General features: G+C 38.1%; 1 protein-coding gene across 1 annotated transcript; it reads right to left on the bottom strand.

Annotated features, from left to right (window-relative positions):
* Positions 1–517: 517 nt before the first annotated feature.
* On the bottom strand, positions 518–21714 carry LOC118764164. Its single transcript, XM_036504490.1, has 4 exons — positions 21676–21714; positions 17951–18175; positions 6446–6946; positions 518–2266 (listed from the first exon to the last, which is right to left on the bottom strand). Exons 1-4 carry the CDS (start codon positions 21710–21712, stop codon positions 1251–1253), a joined length of 1779 nt encoding a protein of 592 aa, XP_036360383.1. The 5' UTR covers positions 21713–21714; the 3' UTR covers positions 518–1250.
* Positions 21715–22138: the final 424 nt, after the last annotated feature.

A 22138-nucleotide genomic window follows, 5' to 3' on the forward strand; every position in this document is an offset into this window, starting at 1 on the left:
TTCCTGTTGAGTTTGCTTATTCACTTCATTTAGACTAAAATTGGCTGATTTCAAAACTACAGTCTATAATCTCAATGTTTTTCTACAACTGAACTGTCTTTCTGAATAGGCACAATTATATCATTTGTCCGTAAGTAATAGGGCTGGTCATTTGCGTTTATTATAATAAATTGATAGACAGTTTGAGATAGATATGAATATCTTTTGTATTTTGGAATATATTGCATTTTATAAATCGTTTTTAACGGTGGAATTAGACGTAGATAAAACTAGAAATAATCCTTTCCGCTAAAAATACAAGGCCTTAAATTTTGACTACATCGAACCCAGTGCTTCAATGGTACTTATTGTGGTGCCCAATAATTGCGGCTTGTTTTCAACAAATTTTATTCAACAAAAGCAATAACAATATTTAATGAAAAATCTTTAAACGACGGTCTGACAAACAAATGGGAAGCAGTAATTGAAGCAGATGGTGAATATACTTCGGAATAATCATTTAAAGATGTTTTTGTTACATGTTGTTATTGTTTTTGTTGAATAAAATCCGCAATAATTAAGCACCAGCTCAATAATTTATCGACCTAGAAAGGATGAAACGCAAAGTCGACCTCGGCGGAATTTGAACTTAGAACGTAAAAATGGATGAAACGCCACTTAGCATTTTGTCCGGCGTGCTAACGATTCTGCCAGCTCGCCGCCTTCATACGGTTTATAATAATATATTGCATTTTCTTACAGTATAGTCTAATTGTTTTGTTTTTTGTGTGCTGCTAAATATTATTTCAAGTAATAGGTTAGTCTAGGTGGTCTCAGAAGCACCGGTTTTAAGTTTGAATTCCTTTTAATCGAATTAGGTTTCTGGGATCCTACAAAAAATGCTTTATGCAGGAGCAGGATACAAACAGGTTATCATGAAACTGGCTCCCAAAACTGAGCTCCCCATATCTTGCTAACAAATCGCTTTCTAATTACGTTTTGTGCATTATTTAAGTAAGTTTTATCCCTTAATAACTCTTACATGCAAAGCTGGATGCATTATGATATAAGAATATAATACTTTTCGTCGCTATTTAAGATAAACTAAACTATGAGTCGATAAGTAAGTAACGTTTTTCACACGGACTACTGCAGTCCTTTAATCTGACAATCAAAGCATTGCTAATCGAAGTCGACGAATTCTTGTTTTCTCACGGCTAACATATTGATTTGGTTATCAAAAGATTTCTTACAACAAGACGCAACTATTTTCATGTGTCAAATGAAGGCGATATAGTTCTTTGTGCACGAGGCTTCATCCAGTTCTCCACAAACAGGCAGCCTGCTAAGAATATACACACGGCCAGTAATGATGCTCCTAAGGAGCTGGCCAAGGCCACGATATTGCTTTCCTCTTGTTTACTATACATGCTCTGGACCATTTGCATACTTTCTCCTTCATTCGAGGAGAGACCGAGGAGCTTGCAACCTTTTACAAACGTAAGATCTTCATCGAACAGTCCATCCCCATCGTCGTCCTTTTGATTATTCAGTTCTTCGTCTGTCCTACTGTCGCAGTCGTCGTCGATGCCGTTACCCAAATTTAACCTATACAGAGTGGATAGTTGTATGTTGGTCAACAATGCTATATCGGATGGCTTCAGCCATGTGAAAGAATCGGTAATTAAATTTCGCTTTATATTCGGAGAAGAAATCGATTCTAAAATCGAAATCAAAGTTAAGTTTGGACAATTAATCGTTGGAAAAGAATGTATCGGAAATGGATACATTCGCTTAAAAGTTTGGTTCACCATCCCGAAATAACCATAAAATGACACAGATTTGAAATTTTTTCGCATTGTTGAATTTTTACTCTGATTTGGGTAAGTAGTAATCGACCATTCCGCTATGTAACGATTGTAAACCGTGAAATGTTTAGAGTTCTTCAATACTGGCACTGACAAAAGATTTGGTGTCGCTTCAGTAGAACCATTGCAGTGATTATAAAGAATGAAAATAAAGGTTTGATAGACACTGCTTGAAGCTAATAACAGATACTTTAAGTTTAAATACTGTAAAGTTGGTGGAATGCAATGCAGAGCCATTGCGTTGGGTTGGTTCATTGTGTGGTGAATGTGAGTCAACAGCAGGACACCTTTTTCCGAGTGAATAAAAGCGAAATCTCCTGCAGAAAGAGATAAAGAAAGCTGCTGTTGAGAAGCTGCTAATGTCTTGGATTGTTCTCCATTTTTTGTCCGCCATGTAATCTTGGTGTCATTTTGTAAAGCTGCGAAAAGAGAAAAAAAATAGGTTAATTTTGTGCAAATGCTGTAAGTGCTATATTTATCTTCATTACTGAGCCTCTTTCAGCCAACCACATCATGCCTGCAGTTAAATGTTCTCTGCTTTGACATGGGAATACATTATCCATACATGGATTCTTGTATACGTGTATGCCTATACAGGTATATAATTGTGTGTTTGATCATTATTTTTCGGCGTAAACGAAGTCAACGTGAGATCGAAAGGAATTCACGAATTTCTGGGAATTAAACCTACATCAATCATGTTGTATTTTTGTCTTTCCTGATAACGCTTTTGTACCTCGTCACAGTATACACCTCTTATGCATATACGCAGAGTAAGAATGTAAAAGATTCTGCAATCGAAATTCAGCCACGGCACCAAAAGACAGAAATGGTCTCGCAAAGACAGAAGCGTCAAAAGAAATGCAAACTTATAGTATTAATGTGGAAGCACTCCGTCGGTTACGACGACGAGGTTTCTGGTTGATCCGAATCAACGGAACAACCTGCTCGTGAAATTAACGTGTAAGTGGCTGAGCACTCCACAGACACGTGTACCCTTAACGTTGTTCTCGGGGATATTCAGTGTGACACAGAGAGTGACAAGGCCGGCCCTTTGAAATACAGGTACAACAGAAACAGGAAGTAAGAGTGAGAGAAAGTTGTGGTGAAAGAGTACAGCAGGGATCACCACCATCCCCTGCCGGAGTCTCGTGGAGCTTTAGGTGTTTTCGCTCAATAAACACTCACAACGCCCGGTCTGGAAATCGAAGAAGCAATCCTATGACAGCGAGTCCGCTGCCCTAACCACTGGGCCATTGCGCCTCTACAGTATTAATGTATGAATGTATTAAATGAAAAGCAGACAATTTACAAATAGTTTTTTCTGAGTAGGGTATTCATTTATTCTTTTACTTCTTTCAGTCATTTGATTGCGGCCATGCTGGAGCACCGCACCGCACCCCCTTTAGTCGAAAAACCCAACCCCATGACTTATTCTTTGTAAGCCTAGCACTGATTCTAGCGGTCCCTTTTGCCGAACAGCTAAGTTAAGGGGACGCACACACACCGTCATCGGTTGTCAAGCGATGGTGGGAGGGGACAAGCACAGACACACAAACATATACTCTCTTTTACTCTCTTTTACTTGTTTCAGTCATTTGACTGCGGTCATGCTGGAGCACCGCCTTTAGTCGAGCAAATGGACCCCGGGACTTATTCTTTGTAAGCCCAGTACTTATTCTATCGGTCTCTTTTGCCGAACCGCTAAGTGATGGGGACGTAAACACACCAGCATCGGTTGTCAAGCAATGCTAGGGGGACAAACACAGAAACACAAACACACACATATATATATATACATATATACGACAGGCTTCTTTCAGTTTCCGTCTACCAAATCCACTCACAAGGCATTGGTCGACCTGGGGCTATAGCAGAAGACACTTGCCCAAGATGCCACGCAGTGGAACTGAACCCAGAACCATGTGGTTGGTAGGCAAGCTACTTACCACACAGCCACTCCTGCGCCTATATATATATATATAGGAGGGGCTTCTTTCAGTTTCCGTCTATGTATGTATGTACCCTTACAGAGCATTTTCAAGAGTTTGGAAAGTATGAAATCACCTTTTAGACAATATTATTCCAAGGTGTACTTCAACCCGGATTGGCCGCGTCTATCAGGGTCCCAGCATATGGCACAGCTCAGTCGAAATAATAACCCTTACATTGTTATATGTTTTCTCAAATGATTTTAACGTCGTTTACGTTTTCTTAGAATCCTACATAAACAGAATTTACTGTATCACTTGTATGGATGGTAATGATGCACGTGCCTTTCTTTCTAGTTTCACTTGTGTATTTCTAGTGTGTGAAAGATTAAGTTGATCTCGACAGAATATGAACTCAGAACATAGCGACGGGCTTATACCTATTTCTTTACTATCCACAAGGGACTAAACACAGAAGGGACAAACAAGGACAGACAAACGTATTAAGTCGATTATATCGACTCCAGTGCGTAACTAATACTTAATCTATCGACCCCGAAAGGATGAAAGGCAAAGTCGACCTCGGCGGAATTTAAACTCAGAACGTAACGGCAGACGAAATACCTATTTCTTTACTACCCACCAGAGGCTAAATACAGAGAGGACAAACAAGGACAGACAAATGGATTAAGTCGATTATATTGACCCCAGTGCGTAACTGGTACTTATTTAATCGACCCCGAAAGGATGAAAGGCAAAGTCGACCTCGGCGGAATTTGAACTCAGAACGTAACGGCAGACGAAATACCGTTTGGCATTTCGCCCGGCGTGCTAACGAATCTGCCAGCTCGCTGCCTCAATAGTAATAATAATAATAATAATAATGAACGCACATACACAATGTATGTGCTTTGCTAGTTAGTCATCGGTGGGTTGCGTGAGGGGAAAGTCAGTCCCAGACGGACAAGACAACTCAGTCAAGCTTCGTTCAGGGTCGATGGACATCGTTGTGTCGTTAATTTTGTGACTTTATTAACATCACAAATCCGAACCGAACCTGATGCAACTTGAACAGCTTGTCAATGATTATATGTAAAAAAGTGCAAGAACCGTTTGCTGGTAAGCCCGAATGATGCATACGTGAGGATAAATTCAAATATGGGTTCGAAGCAGCTCGAGTGCTGTACACAATATCGAACAGGCATACACTCTATTTGTGCTAGATCGTCTGTCGGCTGCGTGAGGGGAGAAACAATTGAATATAACGAAAGACGAGGCGATATAAGTTGTATTACAGTTTTCCCTGAAGGGAGAGAATAAGATTGCAGAATATTTTACCTTTGAGACAATTAAAAGTGACGTGGACGGTGCGAATATATTACAGTGTACATCAATTTTCATCTTGGTGTGAATAAAAGGTGAAAACTAATGTTAAGAAAATTACGGAATATATATGGAGGTATAAACTTGAACAAAATCAAAGGAAGACGAAGAAAACGAAAAGAAAATCTGAACATTAAAATAATGACTTCATTTATAGACCAGAGAATTTAGCAGCTCTGGTAGATTGCGTTTGAAATTTCATTAGCGTATCTTTTAAGGAGATATACGACCATCACTGTCTAATAAATAGCCAACCACGCGTTAGCGTTAATAGAAAGTCAGCCGGAAGATTTTTAATAAAAAGATCTTTTAAAATTTGTATATATCTTCTCTTGTCTTCTATTATCGTCTCTGACCTATATCAGTCATTGGACTCCGACCATGCTGGAACACTGCCTTGAAGGATTATAGTTGAACCAGTCAATACCAGTAGTAACTTTTCTTAAAAATAATAAATGCTCCCTTTTAAAGCCTAGCCAGGCTCATGGGCCCGGTTTCCCGGTTCCTATGGCGTATGTGTTCCCCAGCTGGACGAGACGCCAGTCCATCGCAGCGTTGCTCATTTTTGCCAGCTGAATGGACTGGAACAACGTGAAATGAAGTGTTTTGCTCAAGAACACAACGCGTCGCCTGGTCCAGGAATCGAAACCACAATCTTACGATCATGATGCTGACACCAAGCCATACGCCTCCACAGTCACTTTTCTTACGTTCTGGTATTTATTCTAGCTGTCTCTTTTTCGAAACCATTAAATTACGGATACATGCAGACAGACCACCATCTGCTGCCAGGTGATGGGCGGCAGACAAACATCGCATACACACGGGAGTGGGAGAAATAGTTTTGATTTTGATATTTTTAAAGTTTGAACACGAAGTAGAAAAGTGTCATTGGGCGTCTTCTGCTGTAGCCTCGGGCCGACCAAAGCCTTGTGAGTGGATTTGATAAACGGAAACTAAAAGAAGCCCATTGTATATGTGTGTTTCTGTGTGTGCATGTATGTGCGCGTGTGTGCATGCGTGTGTGTGTGTGTGAGTATGTACATTTTTGCGTCTGTGTCTGCCCCACACACACCCCCATCACTTGGCAACTGGTTTTTGTGTATGTTTAGGCCCCCGTAACCTAGCGGTTTGGCAAATGAGGCAGATAGAATAAATACCGGAATCATTTGATTAAAATGCTTTAATGCGGTGCTGTAGCATGGCTGCAATCTAATGACTGAAACAAATAAAAAATAACATATAAATAAATTAAACGAATGATATAAAATCTAAGATATTTACCCAGGATATAAAGTACTGAGTTTATCTGGATCCAGTTGGGAACATACACAAAATACTGCCCAGTTAAAGTTGAAACCGGTTGGAGTGATTCAATCATCAAAACATATTCATTGTTTTGTTGTTTTGAATATTGTCCGAAGATCACAAATACTGGCTGGTTAGCGACCAGACGAAAACCCGAGAGGCTGCATTGACATGAAATAGCAACCGTCTCAGAATCATTGAGAACTAAGACGTGAGAAGAAGGTGATGTTTTGACAAATGGTTTTAATATTGATTTAGATGATTCATGTGATGGCGGTGTGGTTAATGTTAAAGTGGTGTTGTTGTTATAACTCATGATGACCGTGAAATTGAAATAATTCGTTCCAGGCTGCTGGGAATTTGGTAAAATCGGGATAACGTATATATATCCCAAGCTTGATAAAGAATAGACGAGATAGACGTCGTGAAGATACTCCACATAGACACTTATCACTTGGGATGAAGATAATTTGTAGCCTGAAAAATAAAAACGTGGCTCATTAAGTTAGAATACATCGTTGCTTTAAAAAATTATTTGGTTACATTTGGTTATTTTAGGGGACTGGAAATCGATTACATCCACCTCAATTATTTACATTATTTACATTCGACGGATATTTGTCCTCATATTGTTTGTTGTTAACACAACGTTTTGGCTTATATACGCTCCAACCTTCTTCAGGTGTCTTGAGGAAATTTCGAAACTGGGTTCTCATTCCTAAGGTATTTTTCGATGTTGTTGCTGTTGTTGTTGTTGTTGTTGTTGTTGTTGTTATTATTATTATTATTATTATTATTATTATTATTATTATTATTCAGGTCGTTACCTGGAATCGAACTCGGAATCTTGCGGTTTGTAGCTCGCGCTCATAACCACTATGCCATATACCCTTTCTCAAGATACTTGAAGAAGGCTGTAGGGTTTATGAGCCGAAATGTTGTGTTAACAACAAACAAGATGAGGACAAATATCCATCAAATGTAAATAATGTAAATAATGTAAATAATGTACATAATTCCTCATCTCTTAAATATAGAACTGTATCGACCTCAATGTTCTACTGGTATTTATTTCATCGACTGCAAATGAATGAAAGGTAAAGTCGACCTCGAGAGAATTTGAGCTACTAAGCATTTTTTCCGGCATGCTAACGTTTCTCCTAGTTCGCCACCTTAATATCCTTCCTATTATAGGCAAAAGACATGAACTTTTGTGGTTGGGTGGAGAGCTAGTCGAATATGTCGACACCATTGCTTTACTAGCACTTGTTTTATCGACCCCGAGTGTATGAAAGATGAAGTCAACCTCAGAAGATCTTCAACTCAGTACGTGTAGAACCGGAAGAAATGCTGCTTAGCATTTTGTCCGGCGAAGTTAAGATACAACCAGCTCGACACCGTAATTAAATTAAGAAAGTATACGTGTTTCAGATTCTGAATGGGCGCCAAGTAATGGAATTAGAAGGCCTTTCGTTGTCAGAGTTTCAAATATATTCGAGAGGAAAGCTAAAAATACATACTTTTGAAGAAGGATTTATATTTATGCCATTTTGAGCCACAGACGGAGACAATAAATTCAAACGAAGAAACTAAAGGAAAAAAGAGGCTGTTAAAATTAGATTCGGTTTTAAACGCAAATTGATGCTTTGAATACTAAGTTCTAAATACACATACGTACATATATAAAGACATATATATATATGTGTGTATATATATATATGTGTGTGTGTGTGTGTGCGTGCGTGTGTGTGTATGTGTATGTGTGTGTGAGCGTATATATATATATACACACACACACGCACACAAACATATTTATATACACGCATACATATATATATATATGCATGATTGCGCTCGTACGTACGTATGTATGTATATGTATATATACACACACACGCACACACACACATATATTTATATACACGCATACATACATATATATATGCATGATTGCGATCGTACGTACGTATGTATGTATATGTATATACACACACACACACACACACACACACACGCATATATATATATAATATATATATATATATATGCATGATTGCGCTCGTACGTACGTATGTATGTATATGTATAATATATACACACACACATGGATGTGTTCATATGCGTGTGTGCGTATATGTGTATATTGTATACCTATATTTATGTATATATATATATACATATACATACATACATTTATGCATATATGTATATGTATATCTATATATGTATATATATACATGTATATATATGTATATATGTGTGCGTGTGTGTGTATGAATGTGTGAATTTATACGCAACACACACCTTAATTTACTTACATACGCATCACATAATGGTGTGTGCGCGCGCGCGTGCACGCATGAGCATATGTGAGAGTAACCTCATTCAATCTTATCACAGTTATTTATTTTATAAACATAACCACACACACACACACCACACACACACATATATATATATAATATATATATATATATATATATATATATATATATATACACGCATGCATACACACACACACAACACGTTATACACACACGTTAGCATATGAAGAATCGAGCAAACGGTTTTAATTAGTCGCCATAAAAGCAACAATGTGAACGATTGAAATCAATATATATCTAACAATGGTCATTGTTAATCATTGGATTTGTAACCCGTCAGTTTAAAGCTTGAACTTTCAATCTACTTTTGATTGCTATCATATTTTTATGAGATTATTGATCCTTCGTTGTTATCGACGATGAGCATTTGGTTGTTCGATTAACTGGACAGCCTCATCGTTAAATTTAATATTTCTTTTACTCTTTTACTCTTTCACTTGTTTCAGTCATTTGACTGCGGCCATGCTGGAGCACCGCCTTTAATCGAGCAACTCGATCCCACGACTTATTCTTTGGTAAGCCCAGTACTTATTCTATCGGTCTCTTTTGCCGAACCGCTAAGTAACGGGGACATAAACACACCAGCATCGGTTGTCAAGCAATGCTAGGGGACAAACACAGACACACAAACACACACACGCATATATATATATATACATATATACGACGGGCTTCTTTCAGTTTCTGTCTACCAAATCCACTCACAAGGCTTTGGTCGGCCCGAGGCTCTAGTAGAAGACACTTGCCCAAGGTGCCACGCAGTGGGACTGAACCCGGAACCATGTGGTTGGTAGACAAGCTACTTACCACACAGCCACTCCTGCGCCTATGATTTACACAGTAATCATAAGAAAAGCAGTGTTGTAAATAAACAAACAGATGAGTTTAATATACATGGGGTGTATTTGACACTTAAAAAGGCCGCACTCACTGCTGCTTGCCCTGGGGAAAAAATTCTCGATTTAGATAATAGATGTTAGATTCTTTGCCTTGAACAACTGGTAGCAAGTGCTACCAGTTGTAGGCTCTAACGCTAGCAAGTTTCAGGGGTCATCCAGAGAAAATGCGCTCCGTTTTGGGGCCTACCTCTCGACAGCCTCATTGTGCACAAACCCCTTCATTGAAATGAAGCCCCGCTTCCGATATCAACTGGTTATCAGATTTCGCTCAATATTCTTCTAGTCATTGCTCGTCGTCTCTTGTTAACCAAATCCAGTGGTTTGCCTTTTCCACTGTAGCTTGGATGTTCCTCATGGAGAGAGGGTAAGTTGATTACATCGCCCCTTATTTTATCAACCCCGAAAGGATAAACAGCAAAGTCGACCAATAGTCTTATGAACCGCACCCCCTTTCTAGCTTCTTTGCAATAGAAGCAACACTTAAATGACTCTGGAAATCTTCGTTTCCTTATTGTAAACCAGCATCAAAACGCGCAACTCTGCTTTATGCTGAACAAAATATTGTAGTAAGCATGTAAAAGCAGTTTTGTGAGTAAACCAACATTTATAGCGGTTCAATTTATTTGGGATATATCTGACCTGTAATAAAGGCCGTATCCACTGCAGTTTGCCTTTGAGAAAAATTTTTGCTCTAGATAATAGGTGAGGACATAGTTGTGTGGTTAAAAGGATAGATTTATAACCACGTGATTTCGGGTTCAGTTCCACTGTGTGGCATCTGGGCAAGTGGTAGTCTACTATAGCCTCGAGTTGACCAATGTTTTGAGAGTAAATTTTGTAGCCGGAAACAGTAAGGAATCCCGTCGTGTGTTTGCATCTGTATTTGTCATAACCTTCCCTACTTGACAACAGGTCTCAGTTTATCCCCATGACTTAACGGTTTGTCACCAGAAAAACCGATAGAATACGTAGCAAACTTGAAAAACGTGTTCTGCGGTCAATTCGTTTGACTAAAACGCAAAATACTTCAACGCGATGCCCCAGCATGGTCGCAGTCCAATGACTGAAACAAGCAACAGAAAGAAGATAAATATGAATATTCTTTTCTACTCTAGTCACAAGGCCCGAAATTTTATGGGGAAGGGTCCCAGTCGATTAGATCGACTCCAGGTCGCAACTGGTACTTAATTTATCAACCCCGAAAGGATTAAAGGCAAAGTCTACCTTGGCGGAATTTGAACTCAGAACGTAAAGACAGACAGCTAAGCATTTCCTCCGTCGTGCTATTGTTTCTGCCAGCTCGCCGCCTTTATAAATAAGAATATTCTTTTCTACTCAAGGCAAAAGGCCCGAAATTTTTTTTGGGGGGGGGGGGCAGGCAATTAGATCGACCCCAATATGCAACTGGTAATTAATTTATCAACCCCGAAAGGATGAAAGGCAACGTCGACCTCGACGGTATTTGAACTCAGAACGTAAAGACAAACAAAATACTGCTAAGCATCTCGCACGGCGTGCTAACGATTCTTATTTCTTTATTGTCCACAAGAGACTAAACATAGAGGGGACAAAAGAGGACAGACAAAGGGATTAAGTCGGTTATATCGACCCCAGTGCGTAACTGGTATTTATTTAATCAACCCCGAAAGGATGAAAGGCAAAGTCGACCTCTGCGGAATTTGAACTCAGAACGTAAAGACAAACGAAATACCTATTTCTTTACTACCCACAAGGGGCTACACAGAGAGGGGACAAAAAAGGACAGACAAAGGGATTAAGTCGGTTATATCGACCCCAGTGCGTAACTGGTACTTATTTAATCGACCCCGAAAGGATGAAAGGCAAAGTCGACCTCGGGGGAATTTGAACTCAGAACGTAACGGCAGACGAAATACCGCTAAGCATTTCGCCCGGCGTGCTAACGTTTCTGCCAGCTCGCCGCCATAATAAATAAGCATATTGATACAGGAGTGAAAAAGAAAATTCATTTCTATTCACTGATACCCGGAAATGCATTCTTCTTTTATCATATTGCTGCCTCGTCTACCCGTATGTCTTAGTGAGCAAATTACAAGTCCATCTTAATTACAATATAGAAACAGAAAAGAAAAATAAAGTGTTTAGCGACGATATTAACTTTACAACAAAGCCAAGGATGCTGCATTTTTCAGGTTTCAAAAGTCGGAAATCAATGCAATTAACAAAATCAATATGTACATACGAACACTGACCCAGTGCATGTGTGTGTATGAATATGTATATGTGTGTGTGTGTATACATGTACATATACATAATACACACACACGTGCCGATATGTATGCATGTATGTATACAAGTATGTATGTATATATCGATTTATCTTTCTCTCCTACCTCTCTCTCTCTCTCTCTCTCTCTATATATATATATATATATATATATATATATAATATATATATATATATATATATATATATATATATATATCTGTGTGTGTATGTGTGTTTGTGTGTATACAAGCACACATACATAATATACACACACGTGTACATATGTATGCGTGTATGTACGCCAGTATGTATATATGTATCTATCTATTTATCTTCCTCTCCTCTCTATATATATACATATTTATGTGTGTGTGTGTCTATACCTCGCATGTGTGTGTGTATCTCGTATACGAATATATGAGTCTCTATATGTGTATGTATGCTTATGTGTACGTTTATCTCCCTATCACTTGACAACCCGTCTGTCTTTGCTGAAGTCCCCAAAACGAAGCGGTTCAACTAAAGAATTCGATAAAATACGTATCACATATTAAAATATTAGAGGTGACTTGTTCGACTAAACCCTTCAATGCAGTGCTGCAGCATGGCCGCAATCCAGTAACTCAAACAAGTTAAACAATAAAAAATGACACACACATTTATATATATATATATATATATATATATAGGCGCAGGAGTGGCTGTGTGGTAAGTAGCTTGCTTACCCACTGCGTGCGACCTTGTGCTAGTGTCTTCTACTATAGCCTCGGGCCGACCAAAGCCTTGTGAGTGGATTTGGTAGACGGAAACTGAAAGCCCGTCCTATATATATACGTGTGTGTGTGTGTGTGTGTGTGTGCGTGTGTGTGTGTGTGCGTGTGTGTGTGTGCGTGTGTGTGTGTGTGCGTGTGTGTGTGTGTATTTGTGTCTGTTTTTGTCCCCCACCATTGCTTGACAACCGATGCTGGTGTGTTTATGTCCCCGTCACTTAGCGGTTCGGCAAAACGAGACCGATAGAATAAGTACTGGGCTTACAAAAGAATAAGTCCCGGGGTCGAGTTACTCGACTAAAGGCGGTGCTCCAGCATGGCCGCAGTCAAATGACTGAAACAAGTAAAAAAAAAAAAAAATATATATATATTATATTCTTTCCGATATTTAATGTTATTTTCCAATCGGTTTTGTTAGCTATTCTACCATTCTTATTCTTATTTTTTAATCGCTGCTTTTAGTTATTGAAACAGTTAGCGCTTGTCGCACAATGTAAGAGCGCATCTCTCGATTCAAAACTGATGAAATCAATCGTAAATATTGCGTAAATTTTTTCACGAATCATTTATATGCAGTGGGGTTAAAAACAGTTTGGTACTGAAACAACTGTAGCATGTAACAAGAGCACAAACCTCCGCCAAGGCAACACCAATGACCTCTCAACGATTAGCTAGAGATGATTTTTTAAATGAGATTTTCTGAAATAAACTCGACTGCTTTCACAAACGAGAATGCTTAAAAGGAACCCGACCGCTCTCAAAAATTAAGTAAAAAGAAAAACTAGAAAAATTATCCATAATCCTTGTCTGGTACCAGATCGATCCCAAAATCTAATTAATTTGTGCCAGTCACAAGGCCAAACATCTCCGAAAGTTTCATCCGAATCCATCTAGCGCTTCTTGAGATATCTCGAGACAACAAACAAACAAACAAACACGATAGTAAACAACACTTCCGCCTTCGCTAAGGCGGAGATAATAAAGATGCACTACAAAAGTGACGAGTAACTTACATTAACAATTTCATGGGTAAACTGTTGCTGGACTCACGCCTATGGGATCATGCACGTAGTACTTAGGAATATGGTTGTTACATAAGTTAGAGCCGTCTTGAAACAGATGTCGAGATGAGACTTTACATAATTCTCTTCAGCTTTGTTTATTTTCTTCGTATTTTGTAATCTGTATTTTGTGTTCTTAAAGCTAATTTCGATACCGGGATGTTGGCACGCGAGAGAATAATTTCCCACTCATTTGAGCACTAGCCTGTGATATTATATTAAACTTATATCATGTTCACCTACTCTCTACCTCTCACCCCCTCTGCATATATATATATATATATATATATATTATATATATATATATATAAGACGGATGGCCACAACGTGGACAACCTTTATGCTAGAAGTAGATCCACTATGGTCTTCCCATTAAGAAATGTTCTCAAGAAAATTTCTTACTGGTAAGATCATAGCAGGTCTACTTATAGCATAAGGGTTGTCCACGTTGTGGTAATCCTTTTTATATGTATGTAATATAATTTTCTGAACCTTCAGATTTTAATATGCTACACCAGTATTAAATTGATATTAATCAAATTAATATTCAATTTCTCACCCTCATCATATATATATATATATATATATATATATATATATTGTTTGCTTTCCTATATAAAGTTGTATATAAGAACAACACTAAACTGAAGGGTTGCTCAATATTTTTTGCGGGGGTGCATGCTTATTAAACTTTTACAAGAAGAAGGGTCACATTGACTTGGGAGTTTCGGCTTGATACCCTTTATGTGTGTGTGTGTGTGTATGTGTGTGTGCGTGCGAGTATGCGTGCATGCGTGTATGTGTTTGTATGTATGCGTGTGCACTTATATATATGTATTATTCTATATTCATATACATGTTTTTATGTATGTATATGAGTGAGAGAAATGTGTGAGTATATGTGTGGGAGAGAAAGGGAGAGAAAGAAAAAGAGAGAGAAAGCGAATGAGAGAGAGCGGGGGAGCTCGTTATATTAGAGTAATTCCCAGATATTGTTAATATGCACAGTGCTATACGTTCGATCTGACAATATATTTGAGCACTTTTTCAACGACCGTATAGTTATCAATCATCAATATTTTCTGGTTGTTCTGATTCCGAATCACTTCCAATGTTTGTACAAGATGCAATCGGTTGCTTTAAATATATATTCTAGCTTCAATAATCTTTCAAAATGTCTGAATTTTATTTATAACACTAACTCGGTGAATCGAAAGTTAATTAAATGCTACCAGGATTTGCCGACTTAACCGTAAATCACAACACCAACTCAAGCAACAAATTATCCGGTCCGTTTCCATTACCACTAATGCGGTGCTTAACCAACAATATATATGACAGTAAATGTATTATATCATGTACGAACTTACGAATTTGATAAGGTAGAAACCGTGATGTAGAATAGATATTTGTATAAACAGTTTCCTCTGCTACGCTCCTGTTTCGCTTTTGTTTTTATTTGAATATCTTTATCCTAGTTATATTATGCATACGAACCTCTCTCTCTCTCTCTCTCTCTCTCTCTCTCTCTCTCTCTCTCTCTCTCTCTCTCTCTCTGTATATATATATATATGTGTGTGTGTTATTTACTTGCTAAAATAAAATCAGAGACCAATTGATCCAGGAAACTAGATGGTAAAAGTTTTTTTTTTTTTCATTTCGTTCCTGTCGAATTTTATCCCTAATTTTGTGGTTATAGAACCTAGCTGTTCTTTCTAGCGTGTTGAATCCCACGAGTGGAATCCTCATGTGTTTAAATGTACACTGTATTGTATGACATATATATATATATATATATATATATATATATGAGCATATACGTACGCATATACAAGCGCATATATGCATACATACACAACAAACATTTTGTTCTTAGACAAGAAATGAAATGAAATATCGCTCAGAGAAATTAGTTGGGTCATGTGATCATTTTTGTTAGTTGTGTTATATGGTCATATCTTGTTAATAGGGTTATATGGTCAAGACTTTTTTTTTGGGGGGGGGCTATTGTCAGAGTCGGTAGAGCATCAGATGAAATATCTTGTGACATTTATTTCCGCGTTTTTCTGCTCGGTGTGAATCTTGACAAGTTTAACATCATTTTACTCCTTCAGAATTCGATCTCAGTCTAGGGTGGTTGGCTAGTGGAATCGATAAAGCATTTACGAGATATCTTGTGCCATTTGTTCCGGCTTTTGTGTTCTCAGTTCAAATTCCGTCGTCAACTAATTTACTGATTAAAGATTGTTTGCCAATATAACAGGGCAGTCCTGGTTAAGGACGAATGTTGCTGTAATTTAGCCGCAGGAGACATCGTCTCCAACTGGCTATACGACACGATCTCTGTCCTTATATTTTCGAACACGAGAATCTAGCACTCTTGTTCGAAAATATAAGGATACAAATCGTGTCGTATAGCCAGTTGGAGACGATGTCTCCTGGAGCTAAACCAGGACTGCCATGTTATGTTGGCACACAGTCTTTACTCTAGATACTGTTGCTGGATATCTCTCGTTGAGAGTTTTTAAAATAGTAATTTTCTAATTTACTGATAGACTCAATCCTGGTTCTTGTGTATATTTAGCAGATCTTTCTGGCATACATTTGAGTTTGGTCTGAACCTCAAGATCGAGGATAACTTCATCTTCACTCCCAACAGTCTCGGTGGCCTGGAGTAAATCACGGGTACTTGCTTTTCGTATTAACTTAGTGATTAGAAAATATATCATCGTCTTTAGCAAGACAACAAAATATGACTGTCACTATATCCATCTGAAAATCACTTACGGAGGAACACTTTATGTTCTTTAGAACCGGATGAGCGCTGGTTAAATAAGTAAACATTCTTATCAAAGGCATAACCATCTCGTCTTTTCTGATAGTTTATGTCATTCTACACCATCCAGGATGTCTTCGTTTTTAAAGAAGATAGAAACTTATTTCGAGGTGTAATGGCTTCTGCTGACCAAGAGACTACTCAAAGGCTACGTCTATAAGTTTCAAAGTCTGACCAATACGAGGGAGTGTTCCTGGCTTTAAGGTTCCTGGCTTTAAGGGTATCACGAAAGGCCTGGTTGGAGGCCTAACTTTCTGAGTTCTTCTACTGGGCTTAGAAAAACTGAAGTGCCTCTACAATAAGTGTGTGAATCTGAGGGGGGAATATCTTTATATATAAAAGTCAAGTTGTGTGTCTATCTCCTACGATTTAGATTCCTAACTACTCCCACATTTTCCGGTGCAGTTTAACCAAAACCGGGTATCTTATAGTCGTGATTCATATCGAGCCCTTCTGGGTATTAGCGCGCGTCTACGATGAGTCTACGATTTAAAAAAAAACTTACCATCATTTTTTTCCATTTTAATGCATTTTTTTCGCTATTATATAAGGGAAGTAACTCTCTAAAAATGTCTACGATGAGTCAACGATTTAAAAAAAAATTTACCATCATTTTTTTTCCATTTTAATGCATTTTTTTGCTATTTTTGGCTATAACTCTCTAAAAATGCTTATATAGTTATTTCCCTTACAAACCCGAGCAACGCCGGGCGATACAGCTAGTGTAATAATAAAATCATAATTAACTGATTCTCTTGTATTTTCTTTTACCCAAAGTCAGGAACTTTTCAGCACCCCTTCGTGTATTGTGAGACGAAAAGCGCACATGAACCCGTATTTTCTCTCCTCACCCCCCTCTCTCTCTGTATATATGACATATATACCAGTGTGTATGTGTGTATGTATGGTTATATGTGCATGTCTTTATATATAAATAAACCGGTGTTGTTGTTTACGTAACCTTAAACTACATAATTTCGTGTTTCGACAAACGGAATGCTTAAATAAAGGCCTGACTGAAATTACTGGGGTAGATGGGATTGGTTAATATCCATAAAGGTTGTGATCTAAAATGGTCGTAGTTCAATGATTAACACCCATTAAACAATAAAAGATTTATTCGATCGACTAATCAGATTCCATTTACAATAATAATAAAAAAACTCAGTGAACCAATATTCCTGAAAAAAAAATAATAGTACTAAATACCTGAGAAGCCTTGCTCAAATATGGCTTCTCGGGTATTTAGTACTACATTAGAGTATGGCATAGCAACTACTCACCGCTTGTAAGATTCTCATCCAGGCTGTATTCTCTACAGGGTAGTGTAAAGGACTGAATATCATGGCCATCTAGCATAAATGTCATTGGCGTTTCTGTAGAAAAGACCTTGATTTCCGTTAGATGTGAAGTCATTGACCAAATCTTTATGTGGATTCCTTTGTTATATTTGCAGAAAACATTTGGTATTAGAAAATGCGTCCCACTTGACTGATCGCATAGTGATCCTGGAGAGAAAACAATGATAGATGAAACTTTAATTATAAAATAAAATTAAAAATGATTTTTCTGTTTTTGCAGAAGGACGGATGCGGCATTGAACCAACGACCACTGCATACACAGGTATTATTTGATCACTCTCTAATGGTTAGCACGCCGGACAAAATGCTTAGTGACATTTTTCCGGCTTTACATCCTGAGTTCAAATACCGCCGAGGTCTACTTTGCCTTTCATCCTTTCGTGGTCGACAAAATAAGTACTAGTCAATTTCTGGAATCGACGTAATCGACTTAATCCCTTCCCTCAGAATCCCAGGCCTTGTGCCTATAGTAGAAAGCATTGTTATATATTCTCTTGTCGGGAGGGGCTGAGTGGAACACAATGTTTGTTTCAACGGAATATTTTTTCACAAGTTAGTCTAAAGTTTTCAGAAATCTATACAAAATAATAAATAAAAATAGGTGTAATCGATATGGTTGCAGTTCAATTTGAATATCATTCGGTCGATGTCTCAAAAAAAAGAGCAAAAAGAAAACGTTGATCGCAAATCTGATGATAAAGAATTGGGGTAAATGTTTATCACAAAGGGTGAATGCTGAGACACTGTAACAGAAAAACGAGTGGGAGAGATTTGATGTCTTGCAAACAACTTGCACATGCAAGTGCTACCACTCAAAATCTCCGCATACCGGAAGCCAGCAAGTATATGGGATCATCAGGAGAGAATGCGCGCCGTTTCGGGGCCTACCTCTCGACGGCATCAATGCGCACCGGCCCCCCCTCACTGATATGAGGCCCCGCTTGCTAGATCAGCTGGTTATCAAATAAAGCTCAATATTCTTCTAGCCACCGCTCATCGCCTCTTTTTAACCAAATCCAGTGGCTAGCCGTCTCCACTGTAGATTGGGTATCGGCCATGGTGGTATTGACTTTACGATGAGTTAGGCCTAGCGATAACAACAGTCCAAAGCAGAAATATTTAGGTTGGTCTGATCGTCTATAAATTTTATGATTAATTCATGTAAATTTGTAACAAAATGACAACAGACAGAGCACATAATATCACAGTACATGTAAGAGTAATAAACGTGAAAGCGGTTTTAATCAGGTGGGACCACTGCGTATTATAATACCTTCTAAAGCCGTCTGATTTTCAACATGGCCACGCATTTGTTCCGCAACAGATTTCCTAATTGTATAGGATGAAAGCATCAATTTACTGATGAAGGTTTTTCTAAATATCAGAATGTTTCAAAATGCGTGGTAGAGTTCTGGTAATATCTATGCAACGGTTCTGCTTTTACACTCATAAATATCGCAGACTACATTTAAATGAATGCATCATCACTCACCATCAGGTTCCAATCACTAACTGTTTCTTTTCTCTCTTTTATCAGTAATGTTGCTGTAACAGCTTTTGAATCTCTGGAGTAGCTCAATCAGAGCCCCCACCCACACAATTTCACTTTGTTTTTGTCTCTTCTCACATTAACTTTTAAAATATGATGCGTAATCCACGTATTAATCACTTAATCTATCTATCCCTTCTTATATATGAAGCTCTGTGCTATCACTCATTCACTGTCTACAAATTTATTGTTGTTACAATAAATCATGGGATGAATAACCTGCAAATCTTTGACCGCACGAGGCCCGTGTGGCCATTTAGTGCGGTGTTCTGGAAGAAGTATGAATTTTGTATTAAAATATACATAATTACGTATGACTAAAAATATTCAGATCTTTCTAATGAGTAAGAAAAACACCAAATATGTATATTTTGTGCATCTTCTTTCTTTCTTTTTCGTGTGATTTCAAATTCAAAATTCTAGTCTCACCAAGATTTATCTAGAAGTGATTATCTTCCCTTATAATAACTGGCCACCAGGGCAGGTTACATCTTTATATTTTTCATTGCATATTCTAACATTTACATTTTGACAATAGTTATAAATGCATTTTGTACTTATTATTTGATAATATTCTTTAATAAAACCATATTAAATTCCTTTCAAATATAAAATGGTTCTCTATACCCATGTAGTAAATAAACGTTTGACTTTCAACCTACATTCTAACCAGTCAACTAACAGTCCAACTTAATACTAACATAAAAATATATGGAACTATATTAGTTTTAATCAGACTAAATATTTTCATCAAATACTTTAAGTATTTGGATTTTAAATATTCTTCTCTACTATAAGCACAAGGCCCGAAATTTTGGGGCAAGGGAGCCAGTCGTTTACATCGATCCCAGTACGCAACTGGTACTTCATTTATCGACGCTGAAAGGATGAAAGGCAAAGTCGACCTCGGCGGAATTTGAACTCGGAACGTAACGACAGACGAAATACGGCTACGCATTTCGCCCGGCGTGCTAACGTTTCTGCCAGCTTGCCGCCTTATTTGGATTTTAAATATTGACAAACGTAATTCATTCTTCCTTTTGCTTATGCTCTGAGAAACCCCAGACAACTGAAAAATTTGTGACTATTGTAATTGTACACATTCTAAGATTTCTTTCACTATTTTAGGTTTTGCAGTGGTAATATGTGACAGGTAATGGTTTTGTCAGGCAAAGGAAGGTAGCAATTATGTCCCTTGTCAACGGCTCTGAAACTGTTGAGTGAAAGGAAAAGTGGAAGTTCTTCTCAAACTGGTGGCGTCGCCTGAATGTTTATAACTAAATAGACACCATTAAAGGCATCAAGAGGTAAAATATCAGTGGTAAGGGGTGGAGCTCATACGCTGTAGCATCACGTCTTTGCATCTACCATTTGTTGGTGATTGCCTACTCCTGGTGGATGACACCTTTGGCCCACTCAGGTGTCAACTCTTCAACCCATGAGTCTGTTTTTGCGTAGTCGTTGCTGGTGAGGCTTTACGAGGGCTAGCGTAAATACTTCCTCGACCTCTTTCAGTCCCTTTTACGACACGCAGAAGAAGCGTTGGATCCATTCTTTAGCATGCCGGTCTCCACACACCAACTTAAAAATGAAGCGTTTTGCGCTAGAATACAACACGCCACCCAGTCCAAGAATTGAACCCAGGACCTAGCGATCGTGAGGGCAAAACCCAAACCACTAGGCTACACACTTGCTCTTCAATTATACTCAGTAAGATCTTGATAAGAAAATATGGAGTGCTCTGCCAGCAACTCTCAACGAATTTCTTATTATCAAGGATTCTGTAAACCAAGCTCTTTTTTTTTTATTAATAGACTCGGATTATTTTCTAAAGCCAGTTTAATATATACGGTCGACAACTTTTATAAATACACCGTATTCTAGTATCACATTGCTTTATAAACGATGCAGGAGCAGCACAATATGGTTCACCTTTATCATCATATTCCTCCTCCTCCTCCTTCTTTTTCTCTTCCCCTTCCTTCCTCCGCATTGTCGATATCATCCTCTTTATCGTCATCTCTCCTACTACCGTTTATAATCTAATGTATTAGTCAACTGCTTGATACCCACAGAGAATAAATCCTATTTAATTACCTTTAAAGTGGTACGCCAAACATAATCCGATGCTCATGGTAAACACTGAAAAATAAATGGAAATCCATCAGACACAAGTATTGCAATACGAACAAGCAGACACAAATCTACATCAAAGCAGCAAGTAGCACGATCAAATCCAATGACACGTAACACAGAATGGTTTCGCAATACGCCGAGGTCCACTTTGCCTTTCGTGATTGATAAAATAAGTACCAGTTGAGCACTAGGACACTAGGACTCAACCTTTGTCCCCAAATTTCTTGCCTTGTGTCAAAATTTGAAATCAATATTTATAAACGAAGCATCACATCCTCATTGAAATACAAAGGTAATATAGATATAAATATAAAATAATAAATGCTCCTTTTTAAAGCCTAGCCAGGCTCATGGGCCCGGTTTCCCGGTTACTATGGCGTATGTGTTCCCCAGCTGGACGGGACGCCAGTCCATCGCAACGTTA

This window comes from Octopus sinensis, linkage group LG7 (genome assembly GCF_006345805.1).
Source record: "Octopus sinensis linkage group LG7, ASM634580v1, whole genome shotgun sequence".
In the NCBI taxonomy this organism is placed as follows: Eukaryota; Metazoa; Mollusca; class Cephalopoda; order Octopoda; family Octopodidae; genus Octopus; species Octopus sinensis.

Excerpts from the sequence above, each read along its gene's own strand:
- LOC118764164 (XM_036504490.1), bottom strand. The coding sequence starts at position 21,712 with ATGAGCATCGGATTATGTTTGGCGTACCACTTTAAAG. Across the intron at positions 6,947-17,950 it reads GGATGAGAATCTTACAAGCG|GCTACAAATTATCTTCATCC; the intron begins GTGAGTAGTTGC and ends TTTATTTTTCAG. Across the intron at positions 2,267-6,445 it reads CTCAGTACTTTATATCCTGG|CTTTACAAAATGACACCAAG; the intron begins GTAAATATCTTA and ends CTCTTTTCGCAG.